Consider the following 21,777-nt stretch of genomic DNA (forward strand, 5'->3'; position numbering starts at 1 on the left):
GAGACAGAAGACCAGCAGTGTCCTGAAGACACCAGAGACTCTAGAGACAGAAGACCAGCAGTGTCCTGAAGACAGAGACTCTAGAGACAGAAGACCAGCAGTGTCCTGAAGACAGAGACTCTAGAGACAGAAGACCAGCAGTGTCCTGAAGACACCAGAGACTCTAGAGACAGAAGACCAGCAGTGTCCTGAAGACAGAGACTCTAGAGACAGGAGACCAGCAGTGTCCTGAAGACAGAGACTCTAGAGACAGGAGACCAGCAGTGTCCTGAAGACACCAGAGACTCTAGAGACAGGAGACCAGCAGTGTCCTGAAGACACCAGAGACTCTAGAGACAGAAGACCAGCAGTGTCCTGAAGACACCAGAGACTCTAGAGACAGGAGACCAGCAGTGTCCTGAAGACACCAGAGACTCTAGAGACAGAAGACCAGCAGTGTCCTGAAGACAGAGACTCTAGAGACAGAAGACCCCTGAAGGTATCGCTCTAGGTACCCGTTCATCCCTAAAAGGTTGTCAGGGTTCTGTTGTGTTTCGTTCTCTTCTTAGAAAGTAACAGGAAGTGATTGGATGGAAATCAACGTAGAAACTGATGGATGATGTTAAAACTGCAGGTTTTAGAGACCAGCAGCTCTGATGGAAACTAGAACTGGATCACCTGGCAGACCGGATCCTCCGGTCCCAACAGGACAGGAAGTCTTTCAGCATCAGTCCCCCTCGGAGGCTTTTTATCGTCCGCAAACAAAAAAAACACGAAACGAAAGAAAGAAACAAAGTGATGTGAAGACGACGGAGAAGAAACAGGAAATACTCTTCTCTGATTGGACAGAACAACAGGCGGAAGAAGAAGAAGAGGAAGAAGCAGAAGAGGAAGAAGAAGAGGAAGGAGAGGATGAAGGAGAAGAAGCAGAAGAGGAAGAAGAAGAACGAGAAGAAGGAGAAGAGGAAGAAGAGGTAGGAGAGGAAGAAGAAGGAGAAGCAGAAGAAGCAGAAGAGGAAGAAGCAGAAGAAGAGGAAGAAGCAGAAGAAGGAGAGGAAGAAGAAGCAGAAGAAGGAGAGGAAGAAGAAGCAGAAGAAGGAGAGGAAGAAGAAGCAGAAGAAGCAGAAGAAGAGGAGGAAGCAGAAGAAGGAGAGGAAGAAGCAGAAGAAGAGGAAGAAGCAGAAGCAGAAGAAACAGAAGAAGAGGAGAACGTGTCAAAGTGTTTGGATTCATAGTGAACGACAGGAAGTGAAGGTTCTAACCGGTTTACAGCTTCAGAGTTCAGTGATGATGACGATGATTACAACGTGGCGATGAAGAGCCTCCGGGTGCCGTTTCAGCTTTTTGCATATAATGTAAATCCCCCCCCCCCCCCGGCACATTCTAAATATTTAAATATGAACAGAAGAAGATTGTTTCCTTCTTTTTTCTCTCTTTGTTGTTGTTGTTGTTGTTGTTGCTGCTGCAGAGCGCTATGAGCCGTCCTGCTCTGTCAGGTCCTCCTCCTGCTCCTCCTCCTGCTCCTTGAGGACCCGCCGCTCCTCGCTGTTGATCGTTGGGCTTCGTGAAGACTTCAGCAGCTTCTCCTCCAACTCGTGCAGCGACGGCTCCTTGTACATGCAGACTGGGGGTCACAAACAAACACTGTCAACAACTGGACATACACACATATTGTGGTTAATATGCTCTATATTCTGTCTCATTATACATACAAATGTTTTTTTATATATATATTTGCACTGTATTTAAAATATATGCAATATTGAATTATATTTTAATTTAATTGAATATTTATTCAGGTGATGGATATTTTTAAAGGAAGAAGGGGGGGGGGTCCATTCAGGTGCTGCAGCAACTCACGATGCGTTCAGGTGCTGCAGCCGATAAACTAACGATGCGTTCATGTGCTGCATCCGATAAACTCACGATGCGTTCAGGTGCTGCATCCGATAAACTCACGATGCGTTCAGGTGCTGCAGCAACTCACGATGCGTTCAGGTGCTGCAGCCGATAAACTAACGATGCGTTCAGGTGCTGCAGCCGATAAACTAACGATGCGTTCAGGTGCTGCAGCCGATAAACTAACGATGCGTTCAGGTGCTGCAGCAACTCACGATGCGTTCAGGTGCTGCAGCCGATAAACTAACGATGCGTTCAGGTGCTGCAGCAACTCACGATGCGTTCAGGTGCTGCATCCGATAAACTAACGATGCGTTCAGGTGCTGCAGCCGATAAACTAACGATGCGTTCAGGTGCTGCAGCAACTCACGATGCGTTCAGGTGCTGCAGCCGGTAACGTCGCCTCCGGTGTTTGATGCTAAGCTAGGCTAACCAGTCGCCTCACCTTCGATGGGTCTGGGCACAAAGTGCGAGCAGGGCTTGGTCTTCTTGACCCGGTTCCCCTTCATGATGACCCCGTCCTTGTTGAGGCCTAGGAACCAGGCCCGGCCCGACTCGTGCTGCCGGTACTGTGTCGACGAGTAGATGACGTAGTAGTTCTCAAACACCGACTCCTTAAACTTACACTCTGCTGTGAACACATCCTGTCACACACACACACACACACACACACACACACACACACACACACACACACACATAGTATGAACGTCATACTGATATTAACTGATTTATTTCTTCATAAACTCCTTTTCTGAGTGAACATGGTGATGCATGTTTGTGGGCGGAGCTTAGGTGAACAAGTCTCTGAACACGTTAGTTAGCGCTGGCTAGCAGGTTTTGTGATGATGAATAACGTTAGCCACCTCCTACGCTGCTAGCAGACTACTTCATCCGTAAGAGAGCAGGCAGGATAGCTGGCTAGTTAGCGGCTAGTTAGCGGCTAGTTAGCTGGCTAGTCTCAAGAAATCCCGCCTTCCCTCCTCCCGGGGATTTAGTCTCCTAACAGCGAGGAGGGAGGCAGAGGAACCAGTAGACCCATCGCTGCTGCTGTTGGGCTGGTTTCCTGTCACCAATGTAACATTAGCGTGGCAGCATGGTGGAATTAGCAAGGTAGCTAGCTACATAACTAGACGCTACACTTAACGCTTCATATACACTCTTGTCACAGCGTAAGAAAACACGTTGCCAAGTAGCCGAGCCGTCCACTAGTTAGCGTGCTAACTCCCCCATGCTATGATGCTACACTGGTTACAGCAGATAAGCCCAAAAGCGGCTCATCTCAGTAACGGTAGCCATGGCGGCTAACGAGGGTAGCACATGGCTAAGCTAATTTACAAGCACTTTTCTATGGTAGCTCACTGGAGTCTGGAGCTTTAACTCACTCCTCTGAACCCAAACACAACGTTTTAACGCTATAATGTGTTATTGATGTCGTAAACATCGGGGGAAGAAGAGGAGGAAGAGGAGAGAGCGCTCATCTTCACTTATCAGGTTAACATGTGATCAGGAATCAATGAGGTGGAAGAGGATCTTTTACTTCAGTTAAAGTACCAATACAACAGTAGAAATAACGTGCTGCATTCAAGACTTCAGTAAGTTCAACATCATTATTTAGAGTCCTCATTATGCAGAATAATACGTTTTGTTATGAAGGAAAGTTGAATATAGTGCTATGGATCAATACTATTTGATCTGAAACTATAATGTAACATATATATTTATTAGTTGCTTTTATTTTGTATTAATAATAGAAAGAAAATAAGAAATATACTGCTTGTATTAACTATAACCACTTCCTTTCCAAAACTCTAGAGCGAGCGATCTTTAACCAAGTTCCTCCTTTCTTAATGGTTCGTAATTTGTGATATTGGGCTATATAAAATAAACTGAATTGAATTAAAAGTACTCATTCTGCTTCACAGTAAAATCTACTTCTCCTTCACAATAAAAGCCTTTAAATTTACTTCACTGTGAAGCAGCTGCATTCTGGAGACACATGCCACATATATATACGATTTATATATATATATATATATATATATATATATATATATATATATATATATATATATATGGTTCTCTTACTGAAGTGTAGAGGAACCCTTCTGCGTTCATGGCCACGTACAGACCGGCCTTCACACCCTGCATGGCCACCACCCTCAAGCCTACTGGGATCAGATTAAACAGAGCTGAGGGGGAGGGAGGGGGGGGGGGGGGGGGGGTGAGAGGGAGGGAGAGAGGGAGAGGGGGGGGGGGAGGGAGGGAGGGAGAGAGGGAGAGAGGGAGGAGGGAGGGAGGGAAGGAGGGGGGGGGGGAGAGAGGGAGGGAGAGAGGGAGAGGGGGGGGGGAGAGGGAGGGGGGGGGGAGAGGGAGGGAGGGAGAGAGGGAGAGAGGGAGGAGGGAGGGAGGGAAGGAGGGGGGGGGGGGGGGAGAGAGGGAGGGAGAGAGGGAGAGGGGGGGGGGAGAGGGAGGGAGGGAGAGAGGGAGAGAGGGAGGAGGGAGGGAGGGAAGGAGGGGGGGGGGGGGGAGAGGGAGGGAGGGAGAGAGGGAGGGAGGGAAGGAGGGGGGGGGGGGGAGAGGGAGGGAGGGAGAGAGGGAGAGAGGGAGAGAGGGAAGGAGGGGGGGGGGGGGAGAGGGAGGGAGGGAGAGAGGGAGAGAGGGAGGAGGGAGGGAGGGAAGGAGGGGGGGGGGAGAGGGAGGGAGGGAGAGAGGGAGGGAGGGAAGGAGGGGGGGGGGGGAGAGGGAGGGAGGGAGAGAGGGAGAGAGGGAGGAGGGAGGGAGGGAAGGAGGGGGGGGGGAGAGGGAGGGAGGGAGAGAGGGAGGGAGGGAAGGAGGGGGGGGGGGGAGAGGGAGGGAGGGAGAGAGGGAGAGAGGGAGGAGGGAGGGAGGGAAGGAGGGGGGGGGGAGAGGGAGGGAGGGAGAGAGGGAGGGAGGGAAGGAGGGGGGGGGGGGAGAGGGAGGGAGGGAGAGAGGGAGAGAGGGAGGGAGGGAAGGAGGGGGGGGGAGAGGGAGGGAGAGAGGGAGAGGGGGAGGGGGGGGGGGAGGGGGAGGGAGAGGGAGAGGGAGAGAGGGAGAGAGGGAGAGACATTATATTCAGTATAACATTGTACAGCTGCATGAGACGCTTACAGTTAAACTGAGAGAATAAAAGAGGGGGGGATTTAATCCTCGGGGACAGAGATCTGCAGTGTGGGTGAGGATGAAGAGGATGAAGAGGATGAAGAGGAGGAGGTGGAGGAGGTAGAGGCCTGCAGCGATGGCTGCTGTTAATCCTCCTTTATTTAACTCAGAGAGAGAGAACTGAGCACCTATCTCCTCTTCTCTCTCTCCTTATGGATGAATTTCCATCTCTCCATTGCACCTTATTAACTCTGCTTCCTCCCCGGAGTCGTTGTGACTTCACGTCTCATAGGGTCCATTGGACCAGGAGGTGTCTGATGCTGGTGAGCCGGCCTCCCATTGGCTCTGCTGATGCCCCGCCCCCTCCTCTCTACCTCCTTCTGTTTCATGGATTGGAGTTCCATTCATACATTGTCATATTCATGTAATGTGTTTATGTAACTCTGTAACTCTGTTCATCTGGTCACATGACATCTATTCATCTGTCCATCCGGGGAGAGGGATCCTCCTCTGTTGCTCTCCTGAAGGGTTTTTCCCTTTTTTCCCTGTCAAAGGTTATTTTTGGGGAGTTTTTCCTGATTCGATGTGAGGTCAAAGGTCAGGGATGTCGTATGTGTACAGATTGTAAAGCCCTCTGAGGGGAGTTTGTGATTTGTGATATTGGGCTATACAAAATAAACTGAATTGAATACATGTATTTCATTCAATGGGCTAAAGTGATCCTGAGATCTTCTGCAGACTCACTGTTGTCACTGTTCTCGTCCTTGTTTCCACTGATGGCTCCATCAGGCTGCATCTGCAGGTAGAAACCCTGCTCACTGAAGAGACGCGTCACGATGCCCTTCAGCTGCTCTGGAACACAACAACAACAACAACAACACACTTAGAGAGACAACAATGCTGAAAACACACTTAGCAGGTCTAAGAGCTGCTGAACCATCAGCACCATCTCTCCACTCTGGACTCATTTATTATTCAGAGGATGTTACAGATTCACCTTGTTCACTCTTCATCTCCTTTCATCTTGTTATCACTCTTCATCTCCTTTCATCTTGTTATCACACTTCATACTTCATCTCCTTTCATCTTGTTACCACACTTCATACTTCATCTCCTTTCATCTTGTTACCACACTTCATACTTCATCTCCTTTCATCTTGTTACCACACTTCATACTTCATCTCCTTTCATCTTGTTATCACTCTTCATCTCCTTTCATCTTGTTATCACACTTCATCTCCTTTCATCTTGTTACCACACTTCATCTCCTTTCATCTTGTTATCACACTTCATCTCCTTTCATCTTGTTATCACACTTCATCTCCTTTCATCTTGTTATCACACTTCATCTCCTTTCATCTTGTTACCACACTTCATCTCCTTTCATCTTGTTATCACACTTCATCTCCTTTCATCTTGTTATCACACTTCATCTCCTTTCATCTTGTTACCACACTTCATCTCCTTTCATCTTGTTATCACACTTCATCTCCTTTCATCTTGTTATCACACTTCATCTCCTTTCATCTTGTTATCACACTTCATCTCCTTTCATCTTGTTACCACACTTCATCTCCTGTTATCACACTTCATCTCCTGTTATCACACTTCATCTCCTTTTATCTTGTTACCACACTTCATCTCCTTTCATCTTGTTATCACACTTCATCTCCTTTCATCTTGTTATCACACTTCATCTCCTTTCATCTTGTTACCACACTTCATCTCCTTTCATCTTGTTATCACACTTCATCTCCTTTCATCTTGTTACCACACTTCATCTCCTTTCATCTTGTTATCACACTTCATCTCCTTTCATCTTGTTATCACACTTCATCTCCTTTCATCTTGTTATCACACTTCATCTCCTTTTATCTTGTTACCACACTTCATCTCCTTTCATCTTGTTATCACACTTCATCTCCTTTCATCTTGTTATCACACTTCATCTCCTTTCATCTTGTTACCACACTTCATCTCCTGTTATCACACTTCATCTCCTGTTATCACACTTCATCTCCTTTTATCTTGTTACCACACTTCATCTCCTTTCATCTTGTTATCACACTTCATCTCCTTTCATCTTGTTATCACACTTCATCTCCTGTTATCACACTTCATCTCCTTTCATCTTGTTATCACACTTCATCTCCTTTCATCTTGTTATCACACTTCATCTCCTTTTATCTTGTTATCACACTTCATCTCCTTTCATCTTGTTATCACACTTCATCTCCTTTCATCTTGTTATCACACTTCATCTCCTTTCATCTTGTTATCACACTTCATCTCCTTTTATCTTGTTATCACACTTCATCTCCTTTCATCTTGTTATCACACTTCATCTCCTTTTATCTTGTTATCACACTTCATCTCCTTTCATCTTGTTATCACACTTCATCTCCTTTCATCTTGTTATCACACTTCATCTCCTTTCATCTTGTTACCACACTTCATCTCCTTTCATCTTGTTATCACACTTCATCTCCTTTCATCTTGTTACCACACTTCATCTCCTTTCATCTTGTTATCACACTTCATCTCCTGTTATCACACTTCATCTCCTTTCATCTTGTTATCACACTTCATCTCCTTTCATCTTGTTATCACACTTCATCTCCTTTCATCTTGTTATCACACTTCATCTCCTTTTATCTTGTTATCACACTTCATCTCCTTTCATCTTGTTATCACACTTCATCTCCTTTCATCTTGTTATCACACTTCATCTCCTTTCATCTTGTTATCACACTTCATCTCCTTTCATCTTGTTATCACACTTCATCTCCTTTTATCTTGTTATCACACTTCATCTCCTTTCATCTTGTTATCACACTTCATCTCCTTTCATCTTGTTATCACACTTCATCTCCTTTCATCTTGTTATCACACTTCATCTCCTTTCATCTTGTTATCACACTTCATCTCCTTTTATCTTGTTATCACACTTCATCTCCTTTCATCTTGTTATCACACTTCATCTCCTTTCATCTTGTTACCACACTTCATCTCCTTTCATCTTGTTATCACACTTCATCTCCTTTCATCCTTTCATCTTGTTATCACACTTCATCTCCTTTCATGTGGAGCAGCGTCTGTGCTACTTAACCTCCACGCAGACAGAAAGACAGACAGACAGGCAGGCAGGTGGACAGAGAGACAGACAGACATAGAGACAGACACAGACAGGCAGAGAGAGAGACAGACACACAGACAGACAGACAGGCAGGCAGGTGCACCTCCTTTAAGGTTCCTGTCTCACTCCGACGTCACGTAACTAATAAAAATACCTCTTTGGATGCTAACAGTTTCCCCCTGATTTCAGTCTTTGTGCTAAGCTAAGCTAACCACATCCTAAACCTACTGATGGACCGGACTGAACCATGAGAAAGCTGCTTCACAGTAAAAGTCCTGAAGCTGCTTCACAGGAAAAGTCCTGAAGTTGCTTCACAGTAAAAGTCCTGAAGCTGCTTCACAGGAAAAGTCCTGAAGCTGCTTCACAGTAAAAGTCCAACGGCTGCTTCACAGTAAAAGTCCAACGGCTGCTTCATAGTAAAAGTCCAACAGCTGCTTCATAGGAAAAGTCCTGAAGTTGCTTCACAGTAAAAGTCCAACAGCTGCTTCATAGGAAAAGTCCTGAAGTTGCTTCACAGTAAAAGTCCAACAGCTGCTTCACAGTAAAAGTCCTGAAGCTGCTTCACAGTAAAAGTCCAACAGCTGCTTCACAGTAAAAGTCCAACAGCTGCTTCACAGTAAAAGTCCTGAAGCTGCTTCACAGTAAAAGTCCAACAGCTGCTTCACAGTAAAAGTCCTGAAGTTGCTTCACAGTAAAAGTCCAACAGCTGCTTCACAGTAAAAGTCCAACAGCTGCTTCACAGTAAAAGTCCTGAAGCTGCTTCACAGTAAAACTCCTGAAGCTGCTTCACAGTAAAAGTCATCAAGTGTACTTAGCTCCTCCCTTTAGTGTCACTTCTAAAAAACCAAGATGGTGACTTGAAGCTTCGAAACCGTCCCAGAAAACTCGCCTACTGAGTAGATCCAGAGGTGTGTGTGTGTATATGTGTGTGTGTGAGAGTGTGTGTGTATGTACGTGTGTATATGTGTGAGTGTGTGAAAACAGTTCCTCACGTCTCAAATAATAATAATAATAATTGATCAAACTGACTCATAATCTATTAAAAGTACTATTTAAAGTTGAACGTGTCGTCGTGAATAGAAACTGAAGGAAGAGATTAATTGGCTGATCAATAGTTCTATCTGATGACAATAATTATATGAACAAGTTTCTCTTTGTTCAATTTGATTATATAAATATATATAAACTCAATAATGATGTTTTCATTCTCTTCAAATCTGAAGTCACTTCCTCAATAAAAAGAAGAGATTAAGAACTATGAGCTTTTATTGTGAAAGTGACTTTAGAAAGTGACTTTAAACCTGCACAGAGTTTACATGTATATTGACTTATTCCATCTAATTTATTGTATTTACACAAATTTCAATATGACCTCGGCTTTATTATTGATTATCAATTCAACGAATAACATCGGAGACCGCGGTTCACTTCCTGTTTAGTGTCCTACTCGTCACCCATTGGTTTGATGACGTTTTGAAGCCTTGAGTTCCCAACTTTAGACTTCTATACAACCAGAGGAGTCGCCCCCTGGTGGTCAGTAGAGAGAATGCAGCTTTAACACACGAAGCATAGACTTCTATACAACCAGAGGAGTCGCCCCCTGGTGGTCAGGAGAGAGAATGCAGCTTTAACACACGAAGCATAGACTTCTATACAACCAGAGGAGTCGCCCCCTGGTGGTCAGTAGAGAGAATGCAGCTTTAACACACGAAGCATAGACTTCTATACAACCAGAGGAGTCGCCCCCTGGTGGTCAGTAGAGAAAATGCAGCTTTAACACACGAAGCATAGACTTCTATACAACCAGAGGAGTCGCCCCCTGGTGGTCAGGAGAGAGAATGCAGCTTTAACACACAAAGCATAGACTTCTATACAACCAGAGGAGTCGCCCCCTGGTGGTCAGGAGAGAGAATGCAGCTTTAACACACGAAGCATAGACTTCTATACAACCAGAGGAGTCGCCCCCTGGTGGTCAGGAGAGAGAATGCAGCTTTAACAAACGAAGCATAGACTTCTATACAACCAGAGGAGTCGCCCCCTGGTGGTCAGTAGAGAGAATGCAGCTTTAACACACGAAGCATAGACTTCTATACAACCAGAGGAGTCGCCCCCTGGTGGTCAGGAGAGAGAATGCAGCTTTAACACACGAAGCATAGACTTCTATACAACCAGAGGAGTCGCCCCCTGGTGGTCAGGAGAGAGAATGCAGCTTTAACACACGAAGCATAGACTTCTATACAACCAGAGGAGTCGCCCCCTGGTGGTCAGGAGAGAGAATGCAGCTTTAACACACGAAGCATAGACTTCTATACAACCAGAGAAGTCGCCCCCTGAAAGTGAAAGGTCTCAAACAGTCTGCTGATGTTAAAGACTGAGTAGGAAGTGGACCCACCTGGTCTCATCTACAGACTGAGTAGGAAGTGGACCCACCTGGTCTCATCTACAGACTGAGTAGGAAGTGGACCCACCTGGTCTCATCTACAGGCTGAGTAGGAAGTGGACCCACCTGGTCTCATCTACAGGCTGAGTAGGAAGTGGATCCACCTGGTCTCATCTACAGGCTGAGTAGGAAGTGGACCCACCTGGTCTCATCTACAGACTGAGTAGGAAGTGGACCCACCTGGTCTCATCTACAGGCTGAGTAGGAAGTGGACCCACCTGGTCTCATCTACAGGCTGAGTAGGAAGTGGACCCACCTGGTCTCATCTACAGGCTGAGTAGGAAGTGGACCCACCTGGTCTCATCTACAGGCTGAGTAGGAAGTGGACCCACCTGGTCTCATCTACAGGCTGAGTAGGAAGTGGACCCACCTGGTCTCATCTACAGACTGAGTAGGAAGTGGACCCACCTGGTCTCATCTACAGGCTGAGTAGGAAGTGGACCCACCTGGTCTCATCTACAGACTGAGTAGGAAGTGGACCCACCTGGTCTCATCTACAGACTGAGTAGGAAGTGGACCCACCTGGTCTCATCTACAGGCTGAGTAGGAAGTGGACCCACCTGGTCTCATCTACAGGCTGAGTAGGAAGTGGACCCACCTGGTCTCATCTACAGGCTGAGTAGGAAGTGGACCCACCTGGTCTCATCTACAGGCTGAGTAGGAAGTGGACCCACCTGGTCTCATCTACAGGCTGAGTAGGAAGTGGATCCACCTGGTCTCATCTACAGGCTGAGTAGGAAGTGGACCCACCTGGTCTCATCTACAGACTGAGTAGGAAGTGGACCCACCTGGTCTCATCTACAGGCTGAGTAGGAAGTGGACCCACCTGGTCTCATCTACAGGCTGAGTAGGAAGTGGACCCACCTGGTCTCATCTACAGGCTGAGTAGGAAGTGGATCCACCTGGTCTCATCTACAGGCTGAGTAGGAAGTGGACCCACCTGGTCTCATCTACAGGCTGAGTAGGAAGTGGACCCACCTGGTCTCATCTACAGGCTGAGTAGGAAGTGGACCCACCTGGTCTCATCTACAGGCTGAGTAGGAAGTGGACCCACCTGGTCTCCGGCGGGTGGGTCTCTTCTTGCCGCTGCAGCAGCGCACCTTGCTGAAGATGCTCAGCAGGTGGCGCTCGCACAGCGAGCGCGGGTCCTTGCTGGGGCTCGTGAAGCGCTGGCCGCTGACCGGCTTCTCGCCGCTGGCCTCGCGGGCCTGCCGCCTCTGTCGGATCAGGGAGCTGGCGATGGCCGCCGCCATCTCCCCGAGAGGTGGGCGGAGCCACGGAAAGGAAGGCCTCCGCTCGGTGGGAGGACGTGTTGAGTCTGATTGTTCCTACAGTCGCTCCATGAGACGTTCACATATTCATCAGAGAAGAAGAACCGCTTCAGAATCACAGAAGAAGAAATCCTTTCAGTTTCATAGTTGACGCCGTTCAGCAGAAGAAGAAGAGACGCATCAAAGAACTTTAAAGAACTTGACCAGAAGTTCTCAACGTGCATTTGAGTTTCTACTTTTATTATTAATATTATTATAATGAAGAAAAATGTTCAGATTAATTATTGATTAGAAATGAAGAAATCTGGAGATGGATGTCCAAACCTTCTTCTGAAGACACGAGAAACAGCGGCACGTTGGAGCCTCAATGCATGCTGGGTAATTTATGGGTTTAAAATGGCTTCAGGAGCTGCAGGAGCTTCAGGAGCTTCAGGAGCTGCAGGAGCATCAGGAGCTGCAGGAGCATCAGGAGCTTCAGGAGCTTCAGGAGCTTCAGGACTCTCGCTGCGGTGAGGCGTCCAGAGACATCGGCAAAGAATCCTTAAGGGCGACTCGTCTTCTCGCCTCAGGGCGGTTTTGTTCACGGCTTCGTCTTCCTCGTCTTCGTCTGTTCTTCGTCTTCTTCGTCTTCAGACTTCTGCAGCAGCAGAAACGTGGCGGCGTCTAACACACCAGACCAAGTTCACAATAATCCCAGCGAGAGAATCGAGAGGCGAGAGGATCAAACACACCGACTCTATTCTGCTCTATTTGACTCCACTGCCTCCTCCTCCTCCTCCTCCTCCTCTTCCTCCTCCTCCTCTCAGGCTGAGAGATGCTGAATGTGATGAGAGGCTGAGAGAGAGAGAGGCTGAGAGAGAGGGGAGAGAGCTGCTGTAAGAGGCTCCTCATCCCTCCTCCTTCTCTTCCACATCCCTCCTTCTCTTCCTCCTCCTCATCCCTCCTCCTTCTCCTCCTCCTCATTCCTCCTTCTCTTCCTCCTCCTCCTTCTTATCCCCATCCCTCCTCCTCCTTTCCAGATCCTCCGATCCAAATAGGATCCAGAAGAGATTTGGGGTCGGGTTGTGGATCTGATCGCCTTCTGAGAGCCCATCGGGGCCTGAAGGAAGAGATGAAACCATCGACATCCCAGCAGCCAATCAGGGTCCAGTACCAGCCTTTAGTGTTGGTCTGGTGTAAAGCTCCTGCTCTTCATATATGGTGGAGACCAAAAGAGACCAAAAGAGACCAAAAGAGAGAGAACATTGGGCTGACGTTCATTCATCAAATCTATTTTCATATCCAACTCATCAAGAGACGGTTCACTCCACCAGCCTTTAATCACGGTTATATATATATTATGTTATAAGATGATGCATGTTATTCACACACTCTCTCACACACACACACACACACACACACACACACACACACACACACACACACACACACACACACACACACACACACACACACACACACACACACACACACACACACACACACACACACACACACACACACACACACACACACACACACACACACACACACACACACACACACACACACACACACACACACACACACACACAATAAATACGTGTTCACGCTGTCGGAGCGACTGGATGCAAAGTGTGAAACATTAAAATGAAACTCAGTGTTTCAGCTGAAGACTTTTGATGCTATTGAAAACTAATCCTCCACATCTAATGGGTTAGTCTCTGGGCCCCCCCAGGCCCCCCAGGCCCCCGAGTCCGGCAGACTCAATGTTTCTGGTATCTGGTCCTCCGCCAGTGGAGCGTGTCAGTGAACGCACCGCGGTGCTGAATGTAGGCCTGAAACAACCAGGTCAGCGTCTTTAATGACTGTGTATTTGCGTCCTCGTACCTGCACACTGGGACCGAGAGGAGGGGCATCTTCATCTTCATCTTCAGCCGGTGCGGTGATGCTGCTTTAGAGGAAACGCTCAAATGAACCGTTCATCAATGACTCGCCCTCAGGTCCCTTTGTTTTCCTTTGTTTAGATGGTCAACGTCAATAAACCAAGATGGTCACCGTCGATAAACCAAGATGGTCACCGTCGATAAACCAAGATGGTCACCGTCGATAAACCAAGATGGTCACCGTCGATAAACCAAGATGGTCACCGTCGATAAACCAAGATGGTCACCTTCGATAAACCAAGATGGTGACCGTCAATAAACCAAGATGGTGACTGTCGATAAACCAAGATGGTGACCGTCGATAAACCAAGATGGTCACCGTCGATAAACCAAGATGGTGACTGTCAATAAACCAAGATGGTGACCGTCGATAAACCAAGATGGTGACCGTCAATAAACCAAGATGGTGACTGTCGATAAACCAAGATGGTGACCGTCGATAAACCAAGATGGTCACCGTCGATAAACCAAGATGGTGACTGTCGATAAACCAAGATGGTGACCGTCGATAAACCAAGATGGTGACTGTCAATAAACCAAGATGGTGACTGTCGATAAACCAAGATGGTGACTGTCGATAAACCAAGATGGTGACCGTCGATAAACCAAGATGGTGACTGTCAATAAACCAAGATGGTGACCGTCAATAAACCAAGATGGTGACTGTCGATAAACCAAGATGGTGACCGTCGATAAACCAAGATGGTCACCGTCGATAAACCAAGATGGTGACCGTCGATAAACCAAGATGGTCACCTTCGATAAACCAAGATGGTGACCGTCGATAAACCAAGATGGTCACCGTCGATAAACCAAGATGGTGACTGTCGATAAACCAAGATGGTGACGTCAATAAACCAAGATGGTCACCGTCGATAAACCAAGATGGTCACTGTCGATAAACCAAGATGGTGACTGTCGATAAACCAAGATGGTGACCGTCAATAAACCAAGATGGTGACGTCGATAAACCAAGATGGTGACGTCGATAAACCAAGATGGTGACCGTTGATAAACTAAGATGGTGACTGGCAATAAACCAAGATGGTGACGTCGATAAACCAAGATGGCGACCGTCGATAAACCAAGATGGTCACCGTCAATAAACCAAGATGGTGACCGTCGATAAACCAAGATGGTGACCGTCGATAAACCAAGATGGTCACCGTCGATAAACCAAGATGGTGACCGTCAATAAACCAAGATGGTGACCGTCGATAAACCAAGATGGTGACTGGCTATAAACCAAGATGGTGACTGTCGATAAACCAAGATGGTGACCGTCGATAAACCAAGATGGTGACCGTCGATAAACCAAGATGGTGACTGTCGATAAACCAAGATGGTGACCGTCAATAAACCAAGATGGTGACTGTCGATAAACCAAGATGGTGACCGTCGATGAACCAAGATGGTGACCGTCGATAAACCAAGATGGTGACTGTCGATAAACCAAGATGGTGACGGGCAATAAACCAAGATGGTGACTGTCGATAAACCAAGATGGTGACTGTCGATAAACCAAGATGGTGACCGTCGATGAACCAAGATGGTGACCGTCAATAAACCAAGATGGTGACCGTCGATAAACCAAGATGGTGACTGTCGATAAACCAAGATGGTGACGGGCAATAAACCAAGATGGTGACCGTCAATAAACCAAGATGGTGACCGTCGATAAACCAAGATGGTGACTGGCAATAAACCAAGATGGTGACTGGCAATAAACCAAGATGGTGACGTCAATAAACCAAGATGGTGACCGTCAATAAACCAAGATGGTGACCGTCGATAAACCAAGATGGTGACTGTCGATAAACCAAGATGGTGACTGGCAATAAACCAAGATGGTGACCGTCAATAAACCAAGATGGTGACTGTCGATAAACCAAGATGGTGACTGGCAATAAACCAAGATGGTGACGTCAATAAACCAAGATGGTGACCGTCAATAAACCAAGATGGTCACCTTCGATAAACCAAGATGGTGACCGTCAATAAACCAAGATGGTGACTGTCGATAAACCAAGATGGTGACTGTCAATAAACCAAGATGGTCACCGTCGATAAACCAAGATGGTCACTGTCGATAAACCAAGATGGTGACTGTCGATAAACCAAGATGGTGACCGTCAATAAACCAAGATGGTGACGTCGATAAACCAAGATGGTGACGTCGATAAACCAAGATGGTGACCGTTGATAAACTAAGATGGTGACTGGCAATAAACCAAGATGGTGACGTCGATAAACCAAGATGGCGACCGTCGATAAACCAAGATGGTCACCGTCAATAAACCAAGATGGTGACCGTCGATAAACCAAGATGGTGACCGTCGATAAACCAAGATGGTCACCGTCGATAAACCAAGATGGTGACCGTCAATAAACCAAGATGGTGACCGTCGATAAACCAAGATGGTGACTGGCAATAAACCAAGATGGTGACTGTCGATAAACCAAGATGGTGACCGTCAATAAACCAAGATGGTGACCGTCGATAAACCAAGATGGTGACTGTCGATAAACCAAGATGGTGACCGTCAATAAACCAAGATGGTGACTGTCGATAAACCAAGATGGTGACCGTCGATGAACCAAGATGGTGACCGTCGATAAACCAAGATGGTGACTGTCGATAAACCAAGATGGTGACGGGCAATAAACCAAGATGGTGACTGTCGATAAACCAAGATGGTGACTGTCGATAAACCAAGATGGTGACCGTCGATGAACCAAGATGGTGACCGTCGATAAACCAAGATGGTGACTGTCGATAAACCAAGATGGTGACTGGCAATAAACCAAGATGGTGACCGTCAATAAACCAAGATGGTGACTGTCGATAAACCAAGATGGTGACTGGCAATAAACCAAGATGGTGACGTCAATAAACCAAGATGGTGACCGTCAATAAACCAAGATGGTCACCTTCGATAAACCAAGATGGTGACCGTCAATAAACCAAGATGGTGACTGTCGATAAACCAAGATGGTGACTGTCAATAAACCAAGATGGTCACCGTCGATAAACCAAGATGGTCACTGTCGATAAACCAAGATGGTGACTGTCGATAAACCAAGATGGTGACCGTCAATAAACCAAGATGGTGACGTCGATAAACCAAGATGGTGACGTCGATAAACCAAGATGGTGACCGTTGATAAACTAAGATGGTGACTGGCAATAAACCAAGATGGTGACGTCGATAAACCAAGATGGCGACCGTCGATAAACCAAGATGGTCACCGTCAATAAACCAAGATGGTGACCGTCGATAAACCAAGATGGTGACCGTCGATAAACCAAGATGGTGACCGTCGATGAACCAAGATGGTGACCGTCGATAAACCAAGATGGTGACTGTCGATAAACCAAGATGGTGACGGGCAATAAACCAAGATGGTGACCGTCAATAAACCAAGATGGTGACCGTCGATAAACCAAGATGGTGACTGGCAATAAACCAAGATGGTGACTGGCAATAAACCAAGATGGTGACGTCAATAAACCAAGATGGTGACCGTCAATAAACCAAGATGGTGACCGTCGATAAACCAAGATGGTGACTGTCGATAAACCAAGATGGTGACTGGCAATAAACCAAGATGGTGACCGTCAATAAACCAAGATGGTGACTGTCGATAAACCAAGATGGTGACTGGCAATAAACCAAGATGGTGACGTCAATAAACCAAGATGGTGACCGTCAATAAACCAAGATGGTGACCGTCGATAAACCAAGATGGTGACTGTCGATAAACCAAGATGGTGACCGGCAATAAACCAAGATGGTGACTGGCAATAAACCAAGATGGTGACCGTCGATAAACCAAGATGGTGACCGTCAATAAACCAAGATGGTGACCGTCGATAAACCAAGATGGTGACCGTCAATAAACCAAGATGGTGACGTCGATAAACCAAGATGGTGACTGTCGATAAACCAAGATGGTGACCGTCGATAAACCAAGATGGTGACTGGCAATAAACGAAGATGGTGACTGTCGATAAACCAAGATGGTGACCGGCAATAAACCAAGATGGTGACTGGCAATAAACCAAGATGGTGACCGTCGATAAACCAAGATGGTGACGTCAATAAACCAAGATGGTGACCGTCAATAAACCAAGATGGTGACCGTCGATAAACCAAGATGGTGACTGGCAATAAACCAAGATGGTGACTGTCGATAAACCAAGATGGTGACCGTCAATAAACCAAGATGGTGACCGTCGATAAACCAAGATGGTGACTGTCGATAAACCAAGATGGTGACCGTCAATAAACCAAGATGGTGACTGTCGATAAACCAAGATGGTGACCGTCGATGAACCAAGATGGTGACCGTCGATAAACCAAGATGGTGACTGTCGATAAACCAAGATGGTGACGGGCAATAAACCAAGATGGTGACTGTCGATAAACCAAGATGGTGACTGTCGATAAACCAAGATGGTGACCGTCGATGAACCAAGATGGTGACCGTCAATAAACCAAGATGGTGACCGTCGATAAACCAAGATGGTGACTGTCGATAAACCAAGATGGTGACGGGCAATAAACCAAGATGGTGACCGTCAATAAACCAAGATGGTGACCGTCGATAAACCAAGATGGTGACTGGCAATAAACCAAGATGGTGACTGGCAATAAACCAAGATGGTGACGTCAATAAACCAAGATGGTGACCGTCAATAAACCAAGATGGTGACCGTCGATAAACCAAGATGGTGACTGTCGATAAACCAAGATGGTGACTGGCAATAAACCAAGATGGTGACCGTCAATAAACCAAGATGGTGACTGTCGATAAACCAAGATGGTGACTGGCAATAAACCAAGATGGTGACGTCAATAAACCAAGATGGTGACCGTCAATAAACCAAGATGGTCACCTTCGATAAACCAAGATGGTGACCGTCAATAAACCAAGATGGTGACTGTCGATAAACCAAGATGGTGACTGTCAATAAACCAAGATGGTCACCGTCGATAAACCAAGATGGTCACTGTCGATAAACCAAGATGGTGACTGTCGATAAACCAAGATGGTGACCGTCAATAAACCAAGATGGTGACGTCGATAAACCAAGATGGTGACGTCGATAAACCAAGATGGTGACCGTTGATAAACTAAGATGGTGACTGGCAATAAACCAAGATGGTGACGTCGATAAACCAAGATGGCGACCGTCGATAAACCAAGATGGTCACCGTCAATAAACCAAGATGGTGACCGTCGATAAACCAAGATGGTGACCGTCGATAAACCAAGATGGTCACCGTCGATAAACCAAGATGGTGACCGTCAATAAACCAAGATGGTGACCGTCGATAAACCAAGATGGTGACTGGCAATAAACCAAGATGGTGACTGTCGATAAACCAAGATGGTGACCGTCAATAAACCAAGATGGTGACCGTCGATAAACCAAGATGGTGACTGTCGATAAACCAAGATGGTGACCGTCAATAAACCAAGATGGTGACTGTCGATAAACCAAGATGGTGACCGTCGATGAACCAAGATGGTGACCGTCGATAAACCAAGATGGTGACTGTCGATAAACCAAGATGGTGACGGGCAATAAACCAAGATGGTGACTGTCGATAAACCAAGATGGTGACTGTCGATAAACCAAGATGGTGACCGTCGATGAACCAAGATGGTGACCGTCGATAAACCAAGATGGTGACTGTCGATAAACCAAGATGGTGACTGGCAATAAACCAAGATGGTGACAGTCAATAAACCAAGATGGTGACTGTCGATAAACCAAGATGGTGACTGGCAATAAACCAAGATGGTGACGTCAATAAACCAAGATGGTGACCGTCAATAAACCAAGATGGTCACCTTCGATAAACCAAGATGGTGACCGTCAATAAACCAAGATGGTGACTGTCGATAAACCAAGATGGTGACTGTCAATAAACCAAGATGGTCACCGTCGATAAACCAAGATGGTCACTGTCGATAAACCAAGATGGTGACTGTCGATAAACCAAGATGGTGACCGTCAATAAACCAAGATGGTGACGTCGATAAACCAAGATGGTGACGTCGATAAACCAAGATGGTGACCGTTGATAAACTAAGATGGTGACTGGCAATAAACCAAGATGGTGACGTCGATAAACCAAGATGGCGACCGTCGATAAACCAAGATGGTCACCGTCAATAAACCAAGATGGTGACCGTCGATAAACCAAGATGGTGACCGTCGATAAACCAAGATGGTCACCGTCGATAAACCAAGATGGTGACCGTCAATAAACCAAGATGGTGACCGTCGATAAACCAAGATGGTGACTGGCAATAAACCAAGATGGTGACTGTCGATAAACCAAGATGGTGACCGTCAATAAACCAAGATGGTGACCGTCGATAAACCAAGATGGTGACTGTCGATAAACCAAGATGGTGACCGTCAATAAACCAAGATGGTGACTGTCGATAAACCAAGATGGTGACCGTCGATGAACCAAGATGGTGACCGTCGATAAACCAAGATGGTGACTGTCGATAAACCAAGATGGTGACGGGCAATAAACCAAGATGGTGACTGTCGATAAACCAAGATGGTGACTGTCGATAAACCAAGATGGTGACCGTCGATGAACCAAGATGGTGACCGTCGATAAACCAAGATGGTGACTGTCGATAAACCAAGATGGTGACGGGCAATAAACCAAGATGGTGACCGTCAATAAACCAAGATGGTGACCGTCGATAAACCAAGATGGTGACTGGCAATAAACCAAGATGGTGACTGGCAATAAACCAAGATGGTGACGTCAATAAACCAAGATGGTGACCGTCAATAAACCAAGATGGTGACCGTCGATAAACCAAGATGGTGACTGTCGATAAACCAAGATGGTGACTGTCAATAAACCAAGATGGTGACCGTCAATAAACCAAGATGGTGACTGTCGATAAACCAAGATGGTGACTGGCAATAAACCAAGATGGTGACGTCAATAAACCAAGATGGTGACCGTCAATAAACCAAGATGGTGACCGTCGATAAACCAAGATGGTGACTGTCGATAAACCAAGATGGTGACCGGCAATAAACCAAGATGGTGACTGGCAATAAACCAAGATGGTGACCGTCGATAAACCAAGATGGTGACCGTCAATAAACCAAGATGGTGACCGTCGATAAACCAAGATGGTGACCGTCAATAAACCAAGATGGTGACGTCGATAAACCAAGATGGTGACTGTCGATAAACCAAGATGGTGACCGTCGATAAACCAAGATGGTGACTGGCAATAAACGAAGATGGTGACTGTCGATAAACCAAGATGGTGACCGGCAATAAACCAAGATGGTGACTGGCAATAAACCAAGATGGTGACCGTCGATAAACCAAGATGGTGACGTCAATAAACCAAGATGGTGACCGTCAATAAACCAAGATGGTGACGTCGATAAACCAAGATGGTGACCGTCGATAAACCAAGATGGTGACTGTCGATAAACCAAGATGGTGACCGTCGATAAACCAAGATGGTGACTGTCGATAAACCAAGATGGTGACCGTCGATAAACCAAGATGGTGACCGTCGATAAACCAAGATGGTGACTGTCGATAAACCAAGATGGTGACCGTCGATAAACCAAGATGGTGACCGTCAATAAACCAAGATGGTGACTGGCAATAAACCAAGATGGTGACCGTCGATAAACCAAGATGGTGACTGTCGATAAACCAAGATGGTGACTGTCGATAAACCAAGATGGTGACTGTCGATAAACCAAGATGGTGAAGTCAATAAACCAAGATGGTGACTGTCGATAAACCAAGATGGTGACCGTCAATAAACCAAGATGGTGACGTCGATAAACCAAGATGGTGACTGTCGATAAACCAAGATGGTGACTGTCGATAAACCAAGATGGTGACTGTCGATAAACCAAGATGGTGACTGTCGATAAACCAAGATGGTGACTGTCGATAAACCAAGATGGTGAAGTCAATAAACCAA

The 21,777-nt window shown here is 46.4% G+C and overlaps 1 protein-coding gene across 5 annotated transcripts in view; it reads right to left on the reverse strand.

The window, feature by feature from the left end:
* Positions 1 to 1,095: 1,095 nt before the first annotated feature.
* The window catches only part of LOC117741933 (fibroblast growth factor 12-like), a 26,882-nt gene continuing 6,200 nt past the window's right edge, over positions 1,096 to 21,777 (reverse strand). For 2 of the 5 annotated variants that reach the window (XM_034549208.1, XM_034549210.1), the window contains exons 2-5: positions 5,746 to 5,853; positions 3,967 to 4,070; positions 2,324 to 2,522; positions 1,096 to 1,603 (exon numbers count right to left, since the gene is read on the reverse strand). In XM_034549208.1, the coding sequence (XP_034405099.1) occupies positions 1,452 to 1,603; positions 2,324 to 2,522; positions 3,967 to 4,070; positions 5,746 to 5,853 (563 nt within the window). In that variant the 3' untranslated portion in view covers positions 1,096 to 1,451. Of the gene's footprint in view, positions 1,604 to 2,323; positions 2,523 to 3,966; positions 4,071 to 5,745; positions 5,854 to 5,998; positions 6,039 to 8,291; positions 8,724 to 11,631; positions 11,831 to 21,777 lie in introns of those variants that run through there. The other 3 variants (XM_034549207.1, XM_034549211.1, XM_034549209.1) reach the window with 3 other exon arrangements.

Source organism: Cyclopterus lumpus, chromosome 13 (genome assembly GCF_009769545.1).
Source record: "Cyclopterus lumpus isolate fCycLum1 chromosome 13, fCycLum1.pri, whole genome shotgun sequence".
Classification (NCBI taxonomy): domain Eukaryota; kingdom Metazoa; phylum Chordata; class Actinopteri; order Perciformes; family Cyclopteridae; genus Cyclopterus; species Cyclopterus lumpus.